The sequence below is a fragment of the Amborella trichopoda genome, chromosome 12 (genome assembly GCF_054954075.1).
Source record: "Amborella trichopoda isolate Santa Cruz 75 chromosome 12, AtrichopodaSantaCruz75HAP2 v2.0, whole genome shotgun sequence".
Lineage (NCBI taxonomy): Eukaryota > Viridiplantae > Streptophyta > Magnoliopsida > Amborellales > Amborellaceae > Amborella > Amborella trichopoda.
The window spans coordinates 38,878,882-38,900,935 of NC_142347.1; the positions used below are offsets into that span (position 1 = coordinate 38,878,882).

The window sequence follows — 22,054 nt, forward strand, 5'->3', positions numbered from 1 at the left end:
CATTTTTCAGGATAACTGCGGTTTCATTTTGAGTACTCTTCAAGGGTAACTTTGGAAGATATTGTAATTGTGCCTAAGCTTTCTTTATTACTTTGTAAGAATTCGCCACTGTAAATTTTTCATATCAAGAGATGTATATATGTTTTGACTGTCACATCTCAAAAATATCAGTATTGCAAATTCTTGGGGTGTGACAGGGAGCATGAAGTGAGATTAGCGTGATCCCGCGGTTTTCAAGAATCCACTGATAAGAGTTATTCCGGACACACCAGGTGTTGTGAACAAAGAGGACTTTACGTCATCAGTAAAGGAAAGGAAAAAAAACGATCATGTTACTCCCGAAAGAAAGGACTACAGGGGAGTAAGGAAGATTCCAGGCTCTCTTAGCCCAATCCCTAAGACCCCAGATATCAATAGTGGGTGGGAGAAATGAACCAATAACAAAAAGAACAGTAGCTTTAAGAGATTCAGAGAGAAATGAGGGATACACAGAAAGGCTTGGGGGATAAAGATCCATCTAGAGTCAAGGAGCTTCACAGATCATCCATAGATAACCATCTTCCTCATCCACCCATACATTTAGTCATTTTGCTTGAGACGTTTATCTATTTGAGAGATAGATATACACATGTAGTGATCTTTAGATGGGGGTACAAGCAGTACAATACTTTTTAGGTAAATCAAAACTTTACCTCCTTAATCATTTTGAAAATATTCGTCTCAACCCTCTTCTATGGCAACAAAAAATCTCTTTCTGCTACAACAATCCCCAAATCGTTTACAACTTCATTTTGTAAATTCCACCATTTCGAGCCAAAAAAGGGCAGCCCAGAAATGTGCCCTATATCTAATAAACCCTAACCCGTCTCTTTTCTCTCACATTTGCCTCTTATCCACAAAATCACAAAGCAATCCCAAATCAGATAACCAAAATCTTAACCTTAAAAGTGACAGAGAAAGAAGGGCCCCAAAATCAAGGGAGGAGAAGAGAGTGAGGTTGCTTGGCTCTCTTTCTCAAGAATCCACACTCTCGGCCCTGCCTCTCGATGACAGATCTTGGATGGCCCTTCCCTGCGAAAACTTCTATGTAGCGAAATCAAACACGGAAGTGGGATGTTCAGCTCCGACGTCCAAAATCTCCCAGAAAACTAGGTCAAAAAAGGAAGGTGCCATTTATAAAGAGCGTCAAGCTTAAAACTATCTAAAACAAAGACACCTCTAAATCCCGCTACAAGATGCATTTCATCTCAGTGCCCAGAAATCCCATGATGCCTGAAAATCTATTTCTACCCCAAACTATGAAACTTAAAACTTCATAATTATTCTATAAATACCTAAAAATCTTTAAAATATAAAGTAACGTCTAGAAAGCATGCTACATTACGCTAGTGTCTCAAAACCTGGATTGGTGGGTTAGATCATTCATCTACAGATTTATGTCAGATCATTGTATCAACGATCTGAATTAGGTTTGGATAAGTCTCAATTAGAGATCTAGAAAAATTTTAAAAAATAAATACAATAAAATTAAAACAGTGACTTATGAAATGGAGATTTAAAAAGGGCTTAAAAAAACATTAGATAAGCTTAAAAATAATAATTACATAAAAGAAATTTTAGGGAGGAACCAGGCCGGGACCCCTACCATCTCGAAATCAATTCAGTCCCAACTGATTCCTATCCAGATCGCCAGTCTGGATAAAAAATCGCTCAGTTTCAAAGCACTGCAATATGCAAATATTTTTAATACTTGAAGTACTTTTTTCTTTTATTTAAAAAATACATGAACACTAATATGTGTCTAATTGTGGGGCGTGATTTCCCAAAGGCATAACAAAGGTGGATACTCAAGCCGTTCTAGGTTGAATAGTTTACATGCAAAAACTTGGTAAATGCTCCTAGTTAGAGTTTTACCTAGGGAGCAAATGTACATTTTATTACTTCAGGAGCATTTGGTTTTTTCTCCACATTTAATTAAGTCAATTCGACTCCAAGACTGGCTTTTGTCTACAAAGCTCTATGCATTGTTCGTTTTGTAGCTCAACTTTCAAGTACATAATTTTACAAACTTCAAAACAACCTCTCTCTCTCTCTCTCTCTCTCTCTCTGAACAACAAGAAGTGAATCAAGTAGCAGGTTGTACACCATCCCATGCACTGTCGTCGTCATATAATCCTCCATTAGATCGATGAGTGGGATGATTGTTTTGAAAGTAGGATAGACCAGCCCATGTGCCCCGAATGAACAAGATGCTTACAAACACTATACTTCCAAGTGTGCACACAACCTGGACAAATTACATCAAGTGAGAGAAGGCAAAACGGATGATCAAAAAATTACTGCAATTGCAAGCGGGTGAGCGAAAACGAAGCTGCTATTACCTCAAGGAGTGCCTTCAAAACCCAGAGAAAGGCTATTATGAGGACACCATTGACTGAAAAACCCACCTGTTATTAGACACAGGAAACAAATAAACACAAATCCAGAAGATCCATGAGTTGCAAACAAAGTGGTAATAGGACGGAAAACATGGTATTTCTTTTTTTTATTTTTTTATGGATTTGGGTATAAATAAATTCTGATAACAAATACTTTGTATTTGATATTTTACCTACTAGACATGGAACAAATTCTACAGTCAAATAATTTTACAATATGCATTGACCAATATAACTCGCATACATGAAGGAAAATACGATATTGGGTTAGTGCATTTCTTGTATCGGTTTCATATCAGGTTTAAATCATGCTTTGGGGGTACATTATTTGTGACCCAACCAATAAATTTTAGTTGAGGAAAGTATACCATACCGCATGTAGCATACAAACAGCACGCTAGATGTAGTCCCAACCATCAAATCAACAGCAGTTGGTTGAGATGGACCATTGCTCCACTCAACTCCAACAAGATGGAGAAATGTTGAAATGGCTCATGTCAGCTATCTCTTGCTGATAAGGGTCAGCTGAGGTCACATATAGGACATATCTAGTTTGTACACAAGGAGTGGGGTATTTTACCTCTTAATATTTATACATATTTTGAATGTTTAAGAAATAGTCTCAGCACAGAAAATAACAAGTGAATACCTACTAACATTTCTACTTTCGCGGGGTCAAAAAGATATTGGCATTTCCTGGAAACTATTTTATTTGAAAGCATTTACAAAGATCTCTGTGAATAAAATATTTGGAGAGGTAGAAACCACCATTGAGATGAGTCCAAACTCTCTCCCATCATCCAACTCGTTGGACAGTTATGACCCAAGATGTGCATTTTCCATTGAACTTGTGTGCATTTTCAGTATTTGAAATTGATATGGTAGCCAACAACACAGAGTTAATGATTGATCCACAACATGTCAGATCCAATTACAGAGTTAATGATTGATCCACAACACGTTAGATCCAATTATTACTTTCCTTTTTCCATATTAAAGATATTCTGTCTCCACCTTGGATAGTTTGGGATCATAGGTTAGCCTTGCTGCAAAACTATTCTTAAGGAGCAAATTATTTCTACAGAAAAGAAAAATCTTCCATTATACGAATTTGTGAGGATTTCATGCTCAAAGGTGACATTCTTGTTTCTATGAATAGAAGCTCCCCATTGTGTCATGGATGGCAAAAGAGAATATTTCATTGAAGCCAAAGCAGTGTAAGGATGATGCAAATAGCCATACAAATTACATTACAAGATAAACCTATAAAGTATAATTAATGAGTTCAAATTTGTAACTTTATTCATGTTTTAACTTTGCTTTATTCATGTTTTTAACTTTTCTGCAATTAAGTTTTCTCTCTTACAATAAATTGTAAGATTGTTACAGGTCAGCAGAATTTATATAAGAGCATATACGAACTATACACGGATGATAAGAAAAATCAACATGAATAGGGCAATGACATGGCACATCCAAAACAATAAATAAAAAAGGACCAAATCCCTTTAGCCAGAGATGAATAATATATCCTTAGAAATTAATAAAATATCAAAGAAGACGCAAACAAGAATCTCATTAAAAAAACAGGCACAAACATGAAACAAAAAACTAATCCCAATCAGGGGACAATGTATATGGTGAGGAACATGATCACTAGATCATCAAATAATTTCAATATAGAGGAATGCAAAAGCAACTAAATAGAAAACCTGACTTACTAAATAGAAAACCTGACTAAGCATTAATTTCTTATGGCGGAAAGAGAGAAGGGGGAAAAGGTAGGAGGATGAGAATGGCAATGAGGAAAAGTAAGTAGACCATGACACTGGAAGTTGATATACTTGATTGATGGAACATTAATGATGCTGTACAATATTTCTATTTGTAGCCGCTTTATCAATTTCCCTCAATATCTGAAGTGCAAAAGATCTTGGACGAATAGTTAGATTGAATGGTCGAGATTCCAATTTATCTTATCACTTGATGCTTGTCATGTGATTTGGTTTTCTAAGAACTAAATCTTTTTCCAACTTAGAATCAAGAGAAACATATTATTATCTTATGAAGTATCGATTCACTTGATTGATGCTCAAAATTCAAACCACATTTCCCTTTTTCCTATTGTTTATTTAGATTTTCTTTTTTTTTCTCTGGTTTCACTTTTTGGTTGAACAAACTTAGTTCCAGCGGTCAATGGTCTAGTCAAAGTGGACCAGCGGGTCACCTTAGTTTCTTCTTTTTTGGATAGTTAAGGAGAAAAGAGGTTTTATAACTGACTGCAATGCTCACTTTTCTGGTTCAACAATTGATTGTGTCCTGGTAACCCTAGGTTGAAGTATGGGGAGAACACTTGGTCATGTCAGTGAGACTAGGAATCATCTCTGCCAAAAGTCAAATGACACGTGAACTTTAGTTAGAGCAGATATTAATTCTTGGGGAACAAATACAAAAAGGCAAAACATGGAGTCCACAACAAAATTCTCTAGAATTGGTTTCTTATTGAAATGCTCGAGGGATTGTGAAGTACATAGCCACTGTTATAATCTAAAGTAATAAGAGTAATTAGTACAAGTGCCTACCCATTCATCTTCAAGTTTGCAGATCATGACTAAATACCAAAAAATATTGAGCTAGATGACAAGTATCAGAGAAAAGTATGATACCTAAAGGGATCAAACTGGAATTAGTAATTCAAAATATCAAAAAGCCAGACTTTCTATATAGCCTAGTCTCAGTGCATTAAAACACTGTTTTGATGATGTGTATTTAAGGCGCAGAATTTGCCCCAGTTTAAGTAAAAGATTCCAAGTACATGTTACATATTTATATCATATACGAGTGAATCAGTTTTACAGGTACTTAAGCTTCCCCAGTGAACATATCTAACAAAAAAATTGATGTAGGACCAAGGGGGCTTGGCTCCAACACGAAGGTGACACGCGATGGGCATAGAAACAAATGGTATGGGTAATTCTCATAAGTTTAGGATTTAGGAGTTCTAAAGGGATTAAATACCTACAAAGACCAGGACAGCAGAGTTTTGGCTCTTATGAACTTTCTCAGCAGGGATAGAATTGGACAATATGAGGTCTAAATGAAGTAAGAACCAGAGTTAGGCAAGTTTTAAGATAGGTTTTAGGGTTTCTAAAGGGGTTAAGACGTTCTGGAACTTAGAAGGTCCAGAAAGATATGAGGATGGTGTGAGATGGATTACAACTTCAAAACTAAATTAATATAACTAAGTTTCTCAGCATGCTTTTGACCATGATTTGGAGCGTGAAACATCCGAATAACAGAAAACCTATAGATATAGTGGTCATAGATCTCGGAGAGATCGTGGAATTGAGATTTGAAATCGCTCCAAATGGACATCTGGGTGACAAATTAATCCTTTGGAAAGCAGTCTTTTCAATCTCCTCCAGTTGGAGAAATCTCATGCTTTGAAATGATCTTGAATGGTTCCTGCCTTGAATCTATTGTCTTCAATCTATTCTTCATCGCTCTCAACACTTCAGAGTGCATCTCATGTGATAAATATGCCAACCCTTTTGAGAATGTTCAAGAAAATGATCTATGTTTGTCAAACAATGACTTGGGACTAAAAAGTTCAATTTTACTTGTTTTTTCAGTCTTGTTGTCTATGCACATAAGCCATGTTCCATCTTTCTTGGAAGAAAGGTGCACATATGCTCCACATGACCTTGTGCTCTCATCAGAAAACCCCTTAGCCAGTGAGTCTTCAACTTGCAGGTGAAGCTTAGCATGATCTGTGGGACTCATGTGATAGGCAGGGAGGCTCAGAAATGTAGCTTTAGGAACGATATTTGGGGTATGTTGTATGCCTCTGATTGGTGGCAACTACTTGGGGGGTTTATCTAAGACCAAATTGGGAGGCAGGTCTCTGGTAGATTATCAATTTGAGATTTGCAGAGCTAGAAACAGACGCCTGAGTGGAAATTATGCCTTCAGAAAGTGGTCAAGTTGAAATTGTACCTTCGGAAAGCGGTCTTCGTGATATTATCTTTATATATAGGTCTTAGTATGAAACAATCCTTCCAGGCTGTATTATAGTTCAGATCCACAGTAGTTTAGAATGTTCAACCAGAGTTCTCATAACAGAGCTTAGATGCACAATATATTACTGATATTCTCAATAAGAAGACTCCGTGAACCAATATCACATTATTCTTGTCTTCAAAATTCACTTTTTTGGAATACCATTCTCACCAACGAATGATATCTTAGGCGAAACTTTGTTATATATTTTTATCGATTACATTAAACCTATGAGTGCTACATTTTTGACATTTTTTTTTCCTGTGAAAGGGACAGTACTCATCATGAATAAAGCAATTCTTGGTTTTTTAAGTGTATCACAGAAATAACAGATGCTAGATCACAGACACCTGATACCCCTGAACTACTACGGTGATTTGATACAATTGAGTCAATATCAAAGTTAGCAAATTGGCTATTAAAATACGGTTCTGTAAAAGATGCGTCTTCTTGGAAAACGTTTAATTGGCTATTTAAATACGATTCTGTCAAAAAAAGATCATGATATAGTTCTTATAAAGAAAACGAAGATAAATATATCCAGAAAAAGAAGGCTATGGTAGCAGGAGGATCCAGAAAAAGAACTTTATGGTAGTTGAAGGATGTTTTTCTGAAGACAAACAAACTTCCCCAATGCTGTCCATGGAGAAAGCTTCTCAATTTTGCACAAGGAAAACTTGTTTTGAGATTGGAAATTGATCACGCGTATATGTATTGGCATAACCATGCATCCAATAAGCAACAAATTTTCATCCTAATAGATAGTTGAATCAATTGGCCAACTCAAAAGCGTGTCTTCACACTAGTTAAATTGCATAGTTAAATCCATCCAAAATAAAAAAATTGGTCGATTTCGACAAAGTAGGTGTTCATTGTGAATTGATGTTTAGTTGAAATTTCATGTGAGACACATTCACATGCACATACATTATCTTCTCTTTTTCTCACTCCATCTTCTTATGTAAACCGGACTATTTTAGATTTTCACCTACCAATCATTTAGGCGCCATTTTTCTATCCCTTTTTTTGGTTCCAAATCAAACCAACCCCCTTTTTTTTTTTTGTCACCATGTTATTGCTGATTTTCCCTTATGCATATTTCTAACTAAGGTCAACATATATTGAATATAAAAAGAGAAAAAAAATACATAACAAATTTAAATCCACAGTAATGCAAAAAAAAGGTTAGTATATTCTAATAATTGTAGCAATCACAATCATTCTGTGCACAAATCCCACAAATCCACAAGATCCCAAAAACTAACATAAAAACAGAAAGCCCTTTCCAAATATCATTATCTCATATATCATCATCTCCTTTAACAGCATATTGAAAAATCTACAGGTAATTTGCAACTAAAATTTTGTTGTAGATTTTCCTTTGAGAGTTTTTGTTGCGGGAAATCAAATTCCCAAATCCTGTACTCGCATTTTCTTCTCCAAAAAGAGTTTTCGTAGCCAGAAGCATCCATCTGAATACACCTCCAAAGAGCCCAGGCTTTGGTACACTAATAGGTATTACTCTATTATCGGCCAGGTATTTTTGCTGGTTACTCTCTCTAGATCATTTCGATCACAAATTCAATGGTGCATGATTATTTTTATTTATTTATTTATTTTTTTATTAATCATTGAATAGTTTCAGGGCTTGGTAAAGAAATATACAAATCTAAGCTCGATACAGATGTACAACTGCCCTAAATGTCAGAAAACGATAAAAAGATACAACACGATGACTAAAGCTTCCTGAATTAACCACGATTCCGTTGAGAAATGAAGCATCTCAGTGTGTACTGTGTAGTGCTTTACAAAAGGGTAAAAATGAGATCTTTTTATCTACAATTTTTCCAACCAAAAAGTGTTGATGAATATTTACCTAACAAAACAATATCATTTAAATGTTAGAAACAGTCCATCAAAACCATGTCATATAATTATTTCCAGGAAGTCAATTAAGCATAAAGATTGCCCAAAAAAAATCCACACCATCAGCATGAGGTATATGTTATTTAAAAGATCTTCAATACTATCATGGGTATCTAGAAATTTCCAAGTAGACTTGTAATTTCATATTACTATCAAGAAACAAGAAGATAAATTCTAATCAGGATGTTTTTTTTTTTTTTTTGTTGAGTTTGAGGATGATATAATGAAATCGCAGTGACTAACCAGTTTAGTTGGAATGGCTATGGGCAACACTGAGCGCACAGCCTTTCGAGCTCTTTTCGAGATCTTCCGAAACACATTTTGAATAAACCGAACCAGAAGATCCAAGCTCCTATCATCCTCCTCTTCCTCCTGTTCTTCCATTTCCTCTTCTTCCTCATAGTGCCCAACTGGTTCTCTCACAATTCCAGCTTCCTGATTCAAATTTCAATGGAATTCAATCCTTTCTCTGCAAATAAAAGAAAACCCAATTCAAAACCAGCTGAAAACAAAACCCAAAATGGGTTTGCGAGAATTCGTTCCTAGTTATACCTGCCTAAAGCTTGGGGCCCTCCTCGAAGCATGCATGGTGAATCCCAATTGTGGATTCTGGATAAAAGTGGGGTTTGACACAAAGGTTTTGAGATGTAATTGATTGTAGAAAAATGGTGGGGAGATTTGTTGCGGGGGATGAGAGGGAGAGGGTAGTTTTGTGGAGAGAGAGGATATAACGGCTGAGGGCAGAGAGGGGCTCGTCATTGAGGAAGAACAGAGAGAAACCAAAAAAGAAATGCAAAGTGAGAGAAACGATCGTATACGAGAATCAACTTCAGGAGCAGCGAGAAGAAGAGAGACACCCACTCCACCAGCAGCGAGAAGAGAGATAATATAAGTTTCGGCCAGCCCCATCAGATTTTTTAAGGCGGAACACTTAAAAATCACTTCAACAATTTGTAAGGGATAATCGCACAAAACCCCCCAACATGATATTTCTAACCACTTTACCCCGACCTAAGTTTTGCTAATAAATTTTTCCCTCAAACTATCTTGTACCAAATAACCCCCCAACACAAAGAGATATTTTTTTAACGAAAATATACTTCCCGTACATAACAAATCATTTTCAGAACCTAATAAAAGGAAAAGCCAGATCGCGGTTGCTAACAGTCGGACCGCCCTCTCCAATGACATAAACACCAGATCGTAGCTCACAAATGCCAAATCGCTCATTAATCTAGGATCAATTGCCTGACCGCACTTTTAAAATACTGGATTGCCCCTCCAGTAGCAAATCCCTAGACCGCGACATCCAAACGCCGGACCACAAAGATCGTTGTCGGACCGGGTCTTACAAACACTGGATCGCACCCTCCATTGACATATTCGCCAGACTGCCCCTTCGTAACGCCGGACCGGGCCAATTTCAGTAACTTCAGTGCTGGACTGCGCCTTCCAAACGCCGAACTGTACCATTTACAGTGACTTCAGTGCCGGACTGCCCCTTTTAAACACCAGACCAGACCAATTCCAGTGACTTCAATACCAGACTGTCCCTTCCAAATGCCAGATTGTACCATTTACAGTGACTTCAGTGCCGGACTGCCCGTTCCATACCCCGGACCCACGAGTTGCAGTGACCTCAGTGCCAACTGCCTCCTGGAACTGCTGGACTAGCCGCTTATGGGGAGTGCTCATGCCAACAACAACCTCTATCACCATCCCATAGTGTTATATTGTCATGAGAAGATATGAAGCAACTGCATTCTAATACTGCAGATCAAGTTTAGCTACTGGCAACTTTCTTACAATTGGGACTCCAAATGGAAGAAAAAAAATAGTGTCCATATCAATGGAGTGTTCAATGGCATTGATTATGGGCATCTCTCTCGGTCTCGCTCTCTCTTTCCTCATCTCCACCGTCTCCCTCCTAAGTCTCGCTTTTCTCATGTCCACCATCTCCCTCCTCAGTCTCGATTTCCTCATCTCCACTATCTCCCTCCTCGCTCTCGCTTTCATCATCTCCACTATCTCTCTCCTTGTTTTCGCTTCCACCCTCGCCCTCCACCATCTCCTTGGCATCTGTATCCATATGAGTGTTTTACAATAGCAAATCATGGGTTGCATGTACATAACGTTTGAATTCCCCTGCTAATAGTTTACCACCAAGCGCAGCTTATAGCGTCCCTATACAGGTTAATCGTTACAAGTAGACAATAAAAAACAAAATAGATAATTACAATGAATATATATTAAGTCGATAAAAACTAAAATACATAATTTATATAATATACCAATCTCCTATGGTCATCATGACCTGCAAGAAGGGGACACATTTGACTGTGGCTGCGAGGGGGGGCACATGAGAGTATTTCTAACATCATGGCCTGCGAAGGGGGAGAAATTTGCTACTGCATGGGGGGGCACATGGGCGTATTTCTATATCTATGGGTGAACATGGTGTACCATGCCATATATTCATAACATTCCACCATATTTATCCATGTCTGCCTTGACAACATTGCGTTCTCATTGTTGTTAGTCGCTTATCTCGCTACTCAAGTCGTCAATCCAACTTGTGGGGTGTAAACTGACCATTTCCCTCCTATCCCACTTGGGTGGCCCAACATGAATCACTTGCATCTTCCCAAATTATCGCAGTATACGATCAGGCATATAGTACTCTGCAATATGGAAACTTATCAGATATGATCGGCACAACGCCTTTTCTTTACTGAGTATATCTAATCAGATGTACTACTCATATGGTTGCCAAGTTACCTATAATAAAACATAATAAAAAAATCACTTATTTGTATTTGCCTTAGATATATTTACCTACAATTATACAAGCACACAAGCAAACCACCAACCATGTAAGAATTTGCATTTGATAGATTACCTACAATTACATAATTAAGCATTTGTTACTTGATCATATCGATTACCCTTGAACTGTGACGTAACCCAACAGTTTGATGATGCTTCCATGAACCACTTGCATGCATATTCAGAAAGTGATCTAATTTCCATCATCTTATCAAAATATTATTGCTGCCTATATGCTTTACACGCTCTGATAAAGGTATTTATGATTACCTTCTTAACATCATTAGGTATGTGTTTTTCTTCTTTCTTGAATTCTCCACTAAATGACGCTCACAGAAGGCACGATGGACATTCTCAAAAACTTGACATACAGTATTAATTAGACCAGGGTGTCTATCTAACAAAAAAATGATTTCACGATCCGTTCCAATAGCAATTTTTAGAGATTTCATAAACCATAAACAGTTCTCAGTACTTTCGACATCTACAATTGCGAATGCAACGGGAAATATTTGTCCTTCCCTATCGAGTGAGTTGACAGCAAGTAGAGTCTCAAGGTATCTTGCCTTCAGTGATGTTCCATCGAGAATTAGAAGTGGACGACATCCATTTTTAAGCCATGTATTGACCCATAAAAGCTTAAGAACAATAAAAAAAATCTACCACCTGACAATACTTATCATGTCGCAGAACTCCTAGGATTCGTCTCTATCATACGATTTACATATGCTGGTAACTGGTTGTATGTCTTCCCTTGCGAACCATGTATGTATTTGATGGCCGTTTCTTTTCCTCACCAAGCCTTCCAATAGGGTAATTCTAACCCATAATCTCGAAACAAATCACTCATGATTTCTTTAGCCTTGTAATGCGCAGTGTCACTTAATTTATCCTTAATTAAGGATGCAATAAATTTCTGTGATGCTCTTCTATGTACATCATTACTTGTCCCAATAGTGCATAAGTGGTTCTCTTTTCCATGTTTTGATTCTAAAAACATTCGTTCTATCAAGCTTCCTAGCATATATCTCTCATTTGTATCCACCACCCTTGCATTTTGCCCTTATACGATACCCCTCAAATGATTTGCTGTAGCATCCTTGCTAAGAGCTTCACGAAAATCTTCTAAAGATTCAAACGGTTGCCCTATCCTAGAAAGGGCATCCTACCATGTGCTAAGCAACCTTGGTACATTGCTTTGTTCGGAGCCAGGCTCTAGGTCCGGGTCTAATAACTTCAGGTTTGGTCTGGTCTGGCCAGGTCCCATAAATTTTCTCAGGTCGACCTGACCTGGTGACCAATTTGGAGTTGATTTGAGTTGATGGTTAATGGCCAATTTTGGACATTGCCCGTTATATATCCAATGGGTTAGACAATTGTCCGTTTATATATCTGCTTTCCCATTCAACAAGACTCTTTTTTTTTTTACAAAAATATCACAACCATCAAATCGTCAGATATGTGTTAATAACAAAAAAAATATTTTTCAGAAATAATGCCGCCTAATTTCTATGTATGTATCCTGGTTCCCCTAAATTCCCCTTATGTATATATATTTTAATATTTTAGGCATTTTTATGTTTTTTAGGTCACATCTAAATCCTCACCCCATAATCTTTATTTTAAGTTATTTTTAATACTTTCTAAATTACCAATGTGGATTTATCAGGATCACCGATCCAACTATTCCACAAGGATCAGTGGGTGGGTGAAACATCGCTCTAGTGATTGCAGTTTCAAAACACTGGTTTGACACGGCCGCTTAGAAATATATTTTCCATCTCAAATTCTGTTTTAAATTTCTGATAAATATGACGAATTTCTAAAAAAGAAATGAGCCTCCCAACTTAAACTAGATGGCTGAATGGCATGTCTATTTTCATGCTAGCATATACAACTACTATTGCACTTGAATCCTACATGAATATTTTCCCAGCTAGGTAGCAAGACTGGATCACTACTATTGCACGTGAATCCTACATGCATATTTTTCCAATTAGGTAGCAAGACTGGATCAGATCTGCTGGTTCGACCATCGAATAGTACCTTGATTCGTTTGGTTCAAAATAGAAACGAAGTCAAGTTAGAAGCCAAGTCCAAGCCAATATATTTTATTAATTTCGGTTGGTTGGGTAAACCGATTTTGGCTTTGGAATTAAAGTTTATATTTTAAATTTTTGAACTATTGTGTTTTTTCTTTTTATTTTTCAAATAAAATCCAACCAGTTCGACTAACAACTATACTAAATTTAATTAAGCTAACCCTTTACTAGTTTGATGAACAGTCTGGTCTTTATAATCTTGCTTCCCTTCATTATCTAGGGGACTCGACACTTAGATAAGCGGGGTGGCTAACTCAGAGTTAAGTAAAACAGCACGGGGTAATTGTAGTTAGGGGACTCTACACTTAGATAACTAGGGTGGCTAACTCGGAGTTAAGGAAAACGACACGGGTTAGTGTAGTTCTGTTTTATAATTACTAATGAACATTGTAAATGGCATTTAACTTTGAAGAATCAAGGAAAAAATTACAACCAAACAAAAAAATAAAAAAGAAAAGAAAAAGAAGAAGGGTACAAAAAAAAAAGGAAATAGGAAGAAGATAAAAGAGAAATATAAGCATATCACTTTGAAAAATGGTTATAGGAGAAACTTTTGGAAACTGCGCAAGTAGGGTGGATACTGCGCATCTCCTCTCTCACTCAAAATATCTACTGGAATTTTCTTAGTCTAAAATTTTGAAAACACATGATAATTATTAGATGATTATTTTTAAAATAAGCCGACCCAAATAGTTGAAAAACAACTTTGATGATGATGATGATTATTTTTAAAATAAAAAAATTATTTTTAAAATTTTGTGAAACTTGAATCTAGGAAATAAAAAATTAGACGGTCTTTATTCATCGTTGAGACATAAATTTTTCTAGTACATAAAGAATTTATTTTGGAAATTTTTTTTTTTACCAAGATTGTTCTATGGATTGTAAAAGATTACAACTCAAATTTTGAGATTCAAAATGTATAGAGGAAATATATAATAGCTTTTAGGAAAAAAACCAGGGCTCAATTGGTAGCGCTTGACGATTTGCAACGTTACGTCCTAAGCTCAATTCCTATCATGGTAGGGCCCTCTCCACAAACCGGAGGAAAACATTTAGCATTAGGAGGAAATGGGCGTGTACTGTGTTATAAATTCACTGGCCAGTACCTAGATCTCCCGTCCTTCAAACGGGTGGTCAACAATACTCATTTTTACTAGGGGTAGCAATTGGTCGGGTCACATCGGGTCCAAGTCCAGAGCTTACCCAAAAAAATCTATGTATTTAATTATATTTAAATATATTTCATATATTAGGATCTGAAAAATATTACAAAACTTAGACCTCGACTGGAATGGTGTTCAGGTCTAAGATTTAGACCCAAACCCGACCTGCTAGATCCAATTTTTTAACCCATAACAGAACCTTGATCGGGTCAAACCCTCGGGGCCCGCATTGAATCCGGGTCCATTGCCACCCCTAATTTTTACCATAATGACGCATTCATTTTTACCTTTTCCTTATGTGTTTTATTTTTATAAATATTTTTTGATTGCTTGGATGAGATTACATTTATGCAGAAATTGGGCTCCACCAGCTTTATGATGCATTAGCCCGTGGATTATAAATTTTTCCCACTACAATGGTTTTGTGAAAAAATAAAGAAACTTTTTTCAAATTTTACTTTAAATTTTTTTCTTGAAATTATTTAACGAACAATAACAGACTTATGCTTATGCGTAGCAGCTTTTCTAACAGAAATAACAACCCCCAAAGCTGCTATAAAGCAGCTTTTGCAACAGAAATAACAACTCCCAAAGCAGCTTTTGCAACAGAAATAACCACCACCATACTGTTGGGGCCGTTTAACTTACTAGTTAGGGTGTAAGTGTTATAACGGCCATAGAACCCTTATAACACCAGTTTTTTTACCAATTGTAGAATTTAAAGATGCACATGTATAAGCCACAATGGCGAGTTGGCCATAGAAAAATTACAACAGGAGTTATAGAAATTTAGTGAGTATATGAACATCAGTACTTCCAGTGTTCTTTTCGTGTAGTCAAACCTAATTAATTGAAAAAAAGCTTTGATGATGATGACGACGATGACTTCCGATGCTCTTTAGCTTCAATACAAACAAAACTCATTCACTTCATAACCCAAGCAATTCACCCCTTTTACATTTTTCTTTGTTCTTTCTGGTTAATAGAACCACATTACATGACACTTGAGAGATCCCTTCTAAGGTCTCTACATATACATTGGATTAGTCAATCAAATCATCTCTTCTGATAAAACTCGAAGAATGAACCAAAGGATCAGGAGGTTTCAGACCACACATCTATCACAGAATCAGTTTAAATGGATGGGGATAATCTTTGCCACCCCAAACATAAGACAAACAGTAAGGTTAAAGACTATGCATTCTATTCCACTCCTTTTGAGAACTGAGAATACCGAGTAGTGGTTAAGGAAGCCAACAAAACCAACCCAAAGAGATGATGAAACCAATCAAATAACCAAAGAAAGAAAAGAAGGAAAAAGCCCAATCAACTACCTCGTAATCTTGCTATTTGGCTCTATGTCAAAAGGAACTTCAGTGCCAAAACCCATCTGCACAATGCTATGTAGGTCATCATCCCAAACACCTGGTATCTGCGTTCCCGTGCTTTAATTAAGAAAAAGTGGCACAGGTATATAGCTCATGAAAATTATAGAAAAAAAAAACTAATACTATGAATCAATGGAATTCGGAAAACCATGGTCCAATTTGGTCATTATCATCCAGTGAAATGGAACTAAGAAAAGCACCTTGTGGGCCCTGCTCTCTCCATCACCATCCAGCATGATCCATTGGACTATGATTCTCCATGTTGAATTGGATTTTAGCACACCCTCCAAAGAGTATACGAGTCTTTTTGGAAGTGAGGCCAAGATGACTAGAGATGGAGAAACCTAGAGCATCACTATTTATGCAGAGTTTACAAATCTGAGCGTGCTTACTGTGTTTTCTATACTGCGAGCTGCCGTTCCTGCATGTGATGTTCCTTGTCTAGATGAATTGACAAAAGGGTCAGACAAGCAATGGCCTGGACTGAAATCAAGAAGCAATGGGACACCACCTTGTGAATTAAGAATCTGCAAATACAAAGAAAGCCATGTTCAGAATAGCCTGTAATCTCTCTCTCTCTCTCACACACACACACACACACACGCACACACACACAAACACAAAAACAATTACACACAAACCGAGGCATAAACTTGCTAGATTTTTCTATTACTAGAATACTTCAGGATCAAATATATAGATAGCATTTTTAGTATTTAGTCACATGCTTACATCTTTCGAGAGGATCCTTTGGATATCAGACTCCACCTGTAGGTTATTCATGGCAAGCTTCATAGACAGTAGCTGCACGAGATGATTCAGTTAGATACAAGTCTATTCGGCTATTTCATTAACGGAAAATGCCCATAAAAAAAATAACTGATAATCCAATGGAGATGGAGGAAAACCATTTCATCAAAAAAAAAAAAGAGGAAAACCATAGTCTATTAGGTCATGACCATCCAATGAAATGGACGGTAATGGAGAGAATGTTGGACCCCACCAGAACAGGACGTTACCCCACTGGTGGGTACTACTCTCTCCATAACTGTCCATCTCCATCATTTCATTGGACAGTGATGATCCCAGTGAATGGTACTATTATAAGCCTTCTCTTACATCTTCTGAAAGAATTCTTTCAATATTGGAGTCCATCTGTGGATTGACAGTGGCAAGCTTCATCGACAGGAACTGCAATAATAGGCATTCCGAGGCTAATACAATATTAAATCAATAAATATTTTAAAAAATACAGAATACAGAAAGGAATACTATCATGTATGAGAAATAGTTGTTTTTTCAGGTCAGCCCATGAGAACATTTTCATCATTTTTAGAAAATCTAGCATTAATAGATTCATTTGAACATGTGTGGGGGAAGTTTGGTCCTTCTTTAAAGGAAAATGTTTATATAAGGGTGAGGTTCTAAACAATCAAATTAAGGCACACCTCAAAAATTCACTAGAAAAGATTGTTTCGATGCTCAAAAATCCTCAAATCAATCATCTCGATCTCAAGATGTATGGACATGAGAAAAAATGGATTTCAATTATTGGAAATAGTGCATCATGTAATGCATTTTCTGGACTGTTAATTTTCAAGATTTTCAAGTGTTCATAGCTCTGCTCGATCTACAGTATTTGTAAAGCTTTAAATTTTATAATTAGATATAAAAAAATAAGTTTTTAGGCCATCACAAAGATTTCTAGCACTAAAACGACGTCTCTCGACATTATTTCAAGGTGCGCCTTACTTCAGTTGTTTATGGGTGAGGCCTTATACAAACCACATCCTTCTTTAAAATAGGAAAATGGATATGAATTGTAGCATATATTCTCACAAAGAAAATGCTTTGCTTACCAATTCTAATTCATCAGGAAGTTACGAAGGGGTTGAGAGAGAGAGAGAGAGACAAAGATCTCAGAGACTGTAATTTAGAGGACTGATCATCCATTAAGTTCATGAGGTTTAGACTGGTATCCAAAAAATGATTTTTCTACTATGAATTCAGAAATAAGAACATATTTCCTCCAGTTTCTAAATGACAGAACCATACCTCAACCTGCTTTTGCAGTGACTGCACATAATTGATTATCTCATCAAGCATTAATGCTTTCCCAGTAACCTGTATAACCATTATAAAAGAAAATGTGAAATGGAGATCAGATGCAAAGCTGAAACACCACGCTAAATTAGAGAAGTTCAAGACGAAAACGAGCATCCATCTCTTACCTTACTGCATCCTGGAACAAGATCTTGCAAAAACTTCATACGCTCACTTATCCTTTCCCTTCTCACCTATATTTCATGAGATTTAGCTTTCTAATTGGACCATGGAGGAATTGTATCAATAAAAAGATACATATAAAACACTGAGATAAAGAAAAACAGAAACAATTCCCAACCCCAAACCCCCGCCACAACGATCAAAAGGAAGGAAAAAGAACCTCAGAAGCGGAAAAGAAATGAATGAGAAGGTTACTCTTTGTAGTAAGAAATTTTCAAAAATAACCGAATCCTAACTCCCCACCGACCACCACAAAAGTATTAAACTGAAAGAAAGGGAAACAAAGAAGAGAGATGACTAAGAAAACCACTTTTTCTAGTAAGAGATAGCAAACAAGAAACAATTCCCAACCCCCACCCACTAAAAAAACAAAAGAAAGAAAAGAAGAGAGATGTAGGAGAAGAGTACTCTTTCTGCAAGACTGTGGCTATTAGTGGCCTGGCCTCTTCTGGCTCTAACATGGATGTAACCCTCCTTTGGAGCATCACCATTTTGTGGTTGCTCCATACCTTGTTTCGAACTAGGCTTAGCTGTGTTTGCGCCTGGCTTTTGAACAATCTTAGACTTCATTTCATCATCCCCTTTTGAAGATTTAACATCTCTCTTCTCATCTTCTTTGATAGTCTATGCCATAAAAATCATTCATTAATTTAGACTTCTAGTCTTTCTAATCATGGTCTGAGGTAGAAAACAAGTTGAGATAGAATAGAAACCAGATGTATCAAACAACAAAAGCAAAAACTGATCATGAAAGGGATAAAAGAACTCTAGTTAGTAATGGATAAATTATTGGGAATAATAGATAGAATTACAATTACACCTGCACACTGTTGAATTGGGAAGAAGATTCAATTGGGGGATTTTCAGCCGTTCGTTTCCTTTTCTTTCCATCAAGTCTACCAATTGAAACTCCAGAGTTCCCAACATTTCTATGATGATCCTTTGATGGTTGCTCTGTAGGAGAAGTAGCCTGAACAATCGAGGTATCTAGAAAAGGATCAAAAGGACTAGCTATCTCAGAGAACCGGCTATCTTGAGAAGGAAATGTACCCTGATGTGGAGAAAGCATAGACCCTTCAAAACCCATTTCTTCTCTCTCTAGAGCATGAAGATCGCAGCCAGTGGTCAAGGAAGAACAGCTCATACTACCAGAAGAACATGCTCCATCCATAAAAGGAGCTGGTTTACATAGAGAAACTGAACTAGTAGTGCTACTCTTCATGAACTTATCACAATGCAAATTTGGACAAGATGCAGGGTTCCAGTAATCCAGAAGGTTTTCATTTTTTTCTCCAAACCCAAAGTCATCCCCTCCAACAGTACCCATGCTTAGAAAATGATAACCCAATTCTCTCTTCCCCTAAAGTTACTACTGAAGCCGAATTATCTAAGGCATTGACCTTAATTAAGCCCAAGATATTATCTAAATGGAGAAAAAGCAATAAGCCCTAACTAAAGCAAGGAGCATTTGACTGGAATAACAACTGGTAATTTCTTGTAGGACACAAGAAGGAACAAAGGACGCTTAGCAGCTTTATGCTCTCTAGAGTTCCAAGAAGGTGAAAGTGGGAAAAGTATTTATAGAAAACAGCATCCTAGAGAGAGAAAGAAAAGGTAAGCCCACAAACCAGTCAGAGATAAAATCCACCATCCACCAAAGATATAACTTTACCTCTCCACCATTAGATTGATCCACTGCTAATGCCCCACAAACAGGAAAAGTAAGTGTTCAGAGCATAAAGGGAGACAGGAAGCAAAGAATGGCATTAACTAACACAACACATTAGACAGGTAAAGGAATGTTAGAGAGAGTAGTAGAAAGCAGATGCCCCCAGTGATTCCTCTTTCCAGTGGTGTATATCATATACTAAGTTGCTAACCAGCTCTAATTCAAAGAATCTGACCTGGTATTCTTATTTTTGTTAATAACTCTACAGTAAGATTTATATTAAAAAGCTAGTATTCTTGTAATCCTGGATATTAAAAGCCCTTAAATGCCACAACAAACGCCCTCTGCAAATTCCTGAAATTGGGTTCTGAGAAGAACCCTAAAAGACCAAACAATGGAATATCCTGAGATTGGGAGTCTGAAAGAAATCCCAAAGCACTAAATTAAGGAATTTCCTGGAAATTGGGTATCAAAAGAAAAAGACCCCAAAACATGAAATCTTTGCTAAAATTGGTATATCAAATAGAACCCTGAGACATAAAACTCTGAAATTTGCTGAAGTTGGCATATAAAACCCTTATAAAACCATTCCCTGAAATTGGGTATCCATAAAACCCCTAAAACTTCACTGTTGGAGCTCAGGAGACAAAAACCTGCAGTTTCTTATTTATTTTTCAAGCTGAATCTCAGCCAAACCCATAAAGGATCAGTCATTGATAAGACTTTCCAGAAATGAATACTAGGAGAATTTCTTGATCCTCAATGCCATAGCCTCAAAAAAAAAAAACTTACAACAGTTTTCATCAGAGACCCAAATGAGGGCTTCAGTATACCAGAGGCTTTTACAAGGAGGAAGTAAAAAAGAGATCCTTTGAAGATTGAACTTCACAATGAGAACAAGTAAAATTCAGAAAATTACCAGAATTTGATGTTTTACTCAGACCCATTACATCAAATTCAGGTTTAAAATCTTAAGGACTTAATAAGGGAATGGAAATGGGTATGATCTATTGAGGTTTGAAGATTCCATAACCAGAAACCAGAGCTTGTTTTCAGAGACCCATAAATGACGTACCGTCAAAGAATCCCAAAAGGCATCAAATTCATCTTAATTATTACAAAATGGAAATTGGTGGGTGTTTTTACAGGCTTACCTGTCAAACTGTGGAGACTTTCTGAATGATTAACCACTACCAACTGCTCTCTGTAAAAAAAATAAAAAAATAAAATAATGATTAATAAATAGGAAATGCTGTCAAACCTAATCCTTTTTCAGCTTTTTGTCTATACTCTTTTTCTCTCTCTTAGTTGCAGGTTCTTCTCTTCAGGACCAAGCTTGAGTCTTTTACTGACAGTGCTGTCCATTCAACAGCTATCAGTTGTTGAACTATTATGGGCCTATTTTCTCAACATCTGTTTCCCATTTATGAATATTTTATTCTCTCTCTCTTAATTTCAACTTTAGAGATCTCAAGCCTATCTCTTCATCTCAACCCATGTTTCCCTCTGTCTCTATTCTCAATCCCATCTCTCTCGCTTCAACCCCATTAATCCGTTCTCTCTTTCTCCTCTTTATTTTGGTTTGTAACCCATCTCTCTTTCTCTCTCTAGATGCATAATATGGCATCCCATCATTTCCACTTCTTAGTGTTTGTACGATTCTATGAACTGATTCTCTGAACATTGTTGAAGCAAAAAAATCAAATAGAATGCGACTTATCATACCCCAAACTATCAGTTCCAGCAAAAAAACAAAATAACGGTCATCAGCGAAATGATCTTGCAAAAATCAGTAAACAGATGTTAACGTAAGTCTGGACCTGTTTTTAATAGCGTTATAACGAAATAGCACAAAAAATGTGATGTGAAGTTCGTACTCAGAAGGACGAGAACCCCGAGTTTTTCAATTTTGTTGTTTGCCTCTAGTCCGATTTTTTAAACATCAAAAGTTTTGGTAACATTTCAAAGTGGTATGATGTTTTCAAAGTCGGATCATATTTTTCATAAAAAAAGAAAAAAGAGTTAATGGTCAACATCAGACCTTATTTTCAACAGTAAGGTGCCTGATGTTTTTAACATGGGACAATTTTTTAAAAAAAGAAAAATGATCTTTACTCCCAGCTTAAAACTTCTATCCTTATTAGCCCTTTGGGTTCAACAAAATCTTTTATACCTCTTCAAATTTAAAATTTCG

The 22,054-nt window shown here is 36.7% G+C and overlaps 2 protein-coding genes across 9 annotated transcripts; both read right to left on the bottom strand.

The window, feature by feature from the left end:
* Positions 1–1,885: 1,885 nt before the first annotated feature.
* Positions 1,886–9,093, bottom strand: LOC18446897 (ATP phosphoribosyltransferase regulatory subunit). Of its 3 annotated transcripts, none has more exons than XM_088853736.1 (4): positions 8,980–9,093; positions 8,667–8,892; positions 2,382–2,447; positions 1,886–2,287 (listed from the first exon to the last, which is right to left on the bottom strand). In XM_088853736.1, the coding sequence occupies exons 2-4, from the start codon at positions 8,805–8,807 to the stop codon at positions 2,126–2,128; spliced, it is 369 nt and encodes a 122-aa protein (XP_088709862.1). In that variant the 5' UTR covers positions 8,808–8,892; positions 8,980–9,093; the 3' UTR covers positions 1,886–2,125. The 3 variants fall into 3 exon arrangements, with proteins under 3 accessions (XP_088709862.1, XP_006857064.3, XP_088709861.1); XM_006857002.4 differs by having other exon boundaries at positions 8,667–8,858; positions 8,976–9,093; XM_088853735.1 differs by having other exon boundaries at positions 8,976–9,093.
* A 6,321-nt stretch (positions 9,094–15,414) lies between these two features.
* On the bottom strand, positions 15,415–21,766 carry LOC18446898 (transcription factor bHLH76). 6 transcript variants are annotated; one of them, XM_088853733.1, is made up of 9 exons: positions 21,586–21,766; positions 21,015–21,064; positions 18,600–18,815; positions 18,137–18,202; positions 17,961–18,029; positions 17,025–17,096; positions 16,638–16,709; positions 16,298–16,432; positions 15,415–15,949 (listed from the first exon to the last, which is right to left on the bottom strand). In XM_088853733.1, exons 3-9 carry the CDS (start codon positions 18,759–18,761, stop codon positions 15,848–15,850), a joined length of 678 nt encoding a protein of 225 aa, XP_088709859.1. In that variant the 5' UTR covers positions 18,762–18,815; positions 21,015–21,064; positions 21,586–21,766; the 3' UTR covers positions 15,415–15,847. The 6 variants fall into 6 exon arrangements, with proteins under 6 accessions (XP_088709859.1, XP_088709856.1, XP_088709857.1 ...); XM_088853730.1 differs by lacking the exon at positions 21,586–21,766 and adding an exon at positions 21,151–21,548; XM_088853731.1 differs by lacking the exon at positions 21,586–21,766 and having other exon boundaries at positions 21,015–21,561.
* Between the last annotated feature and the right edge of the window lie 288 nt (positions 21,767–22,054).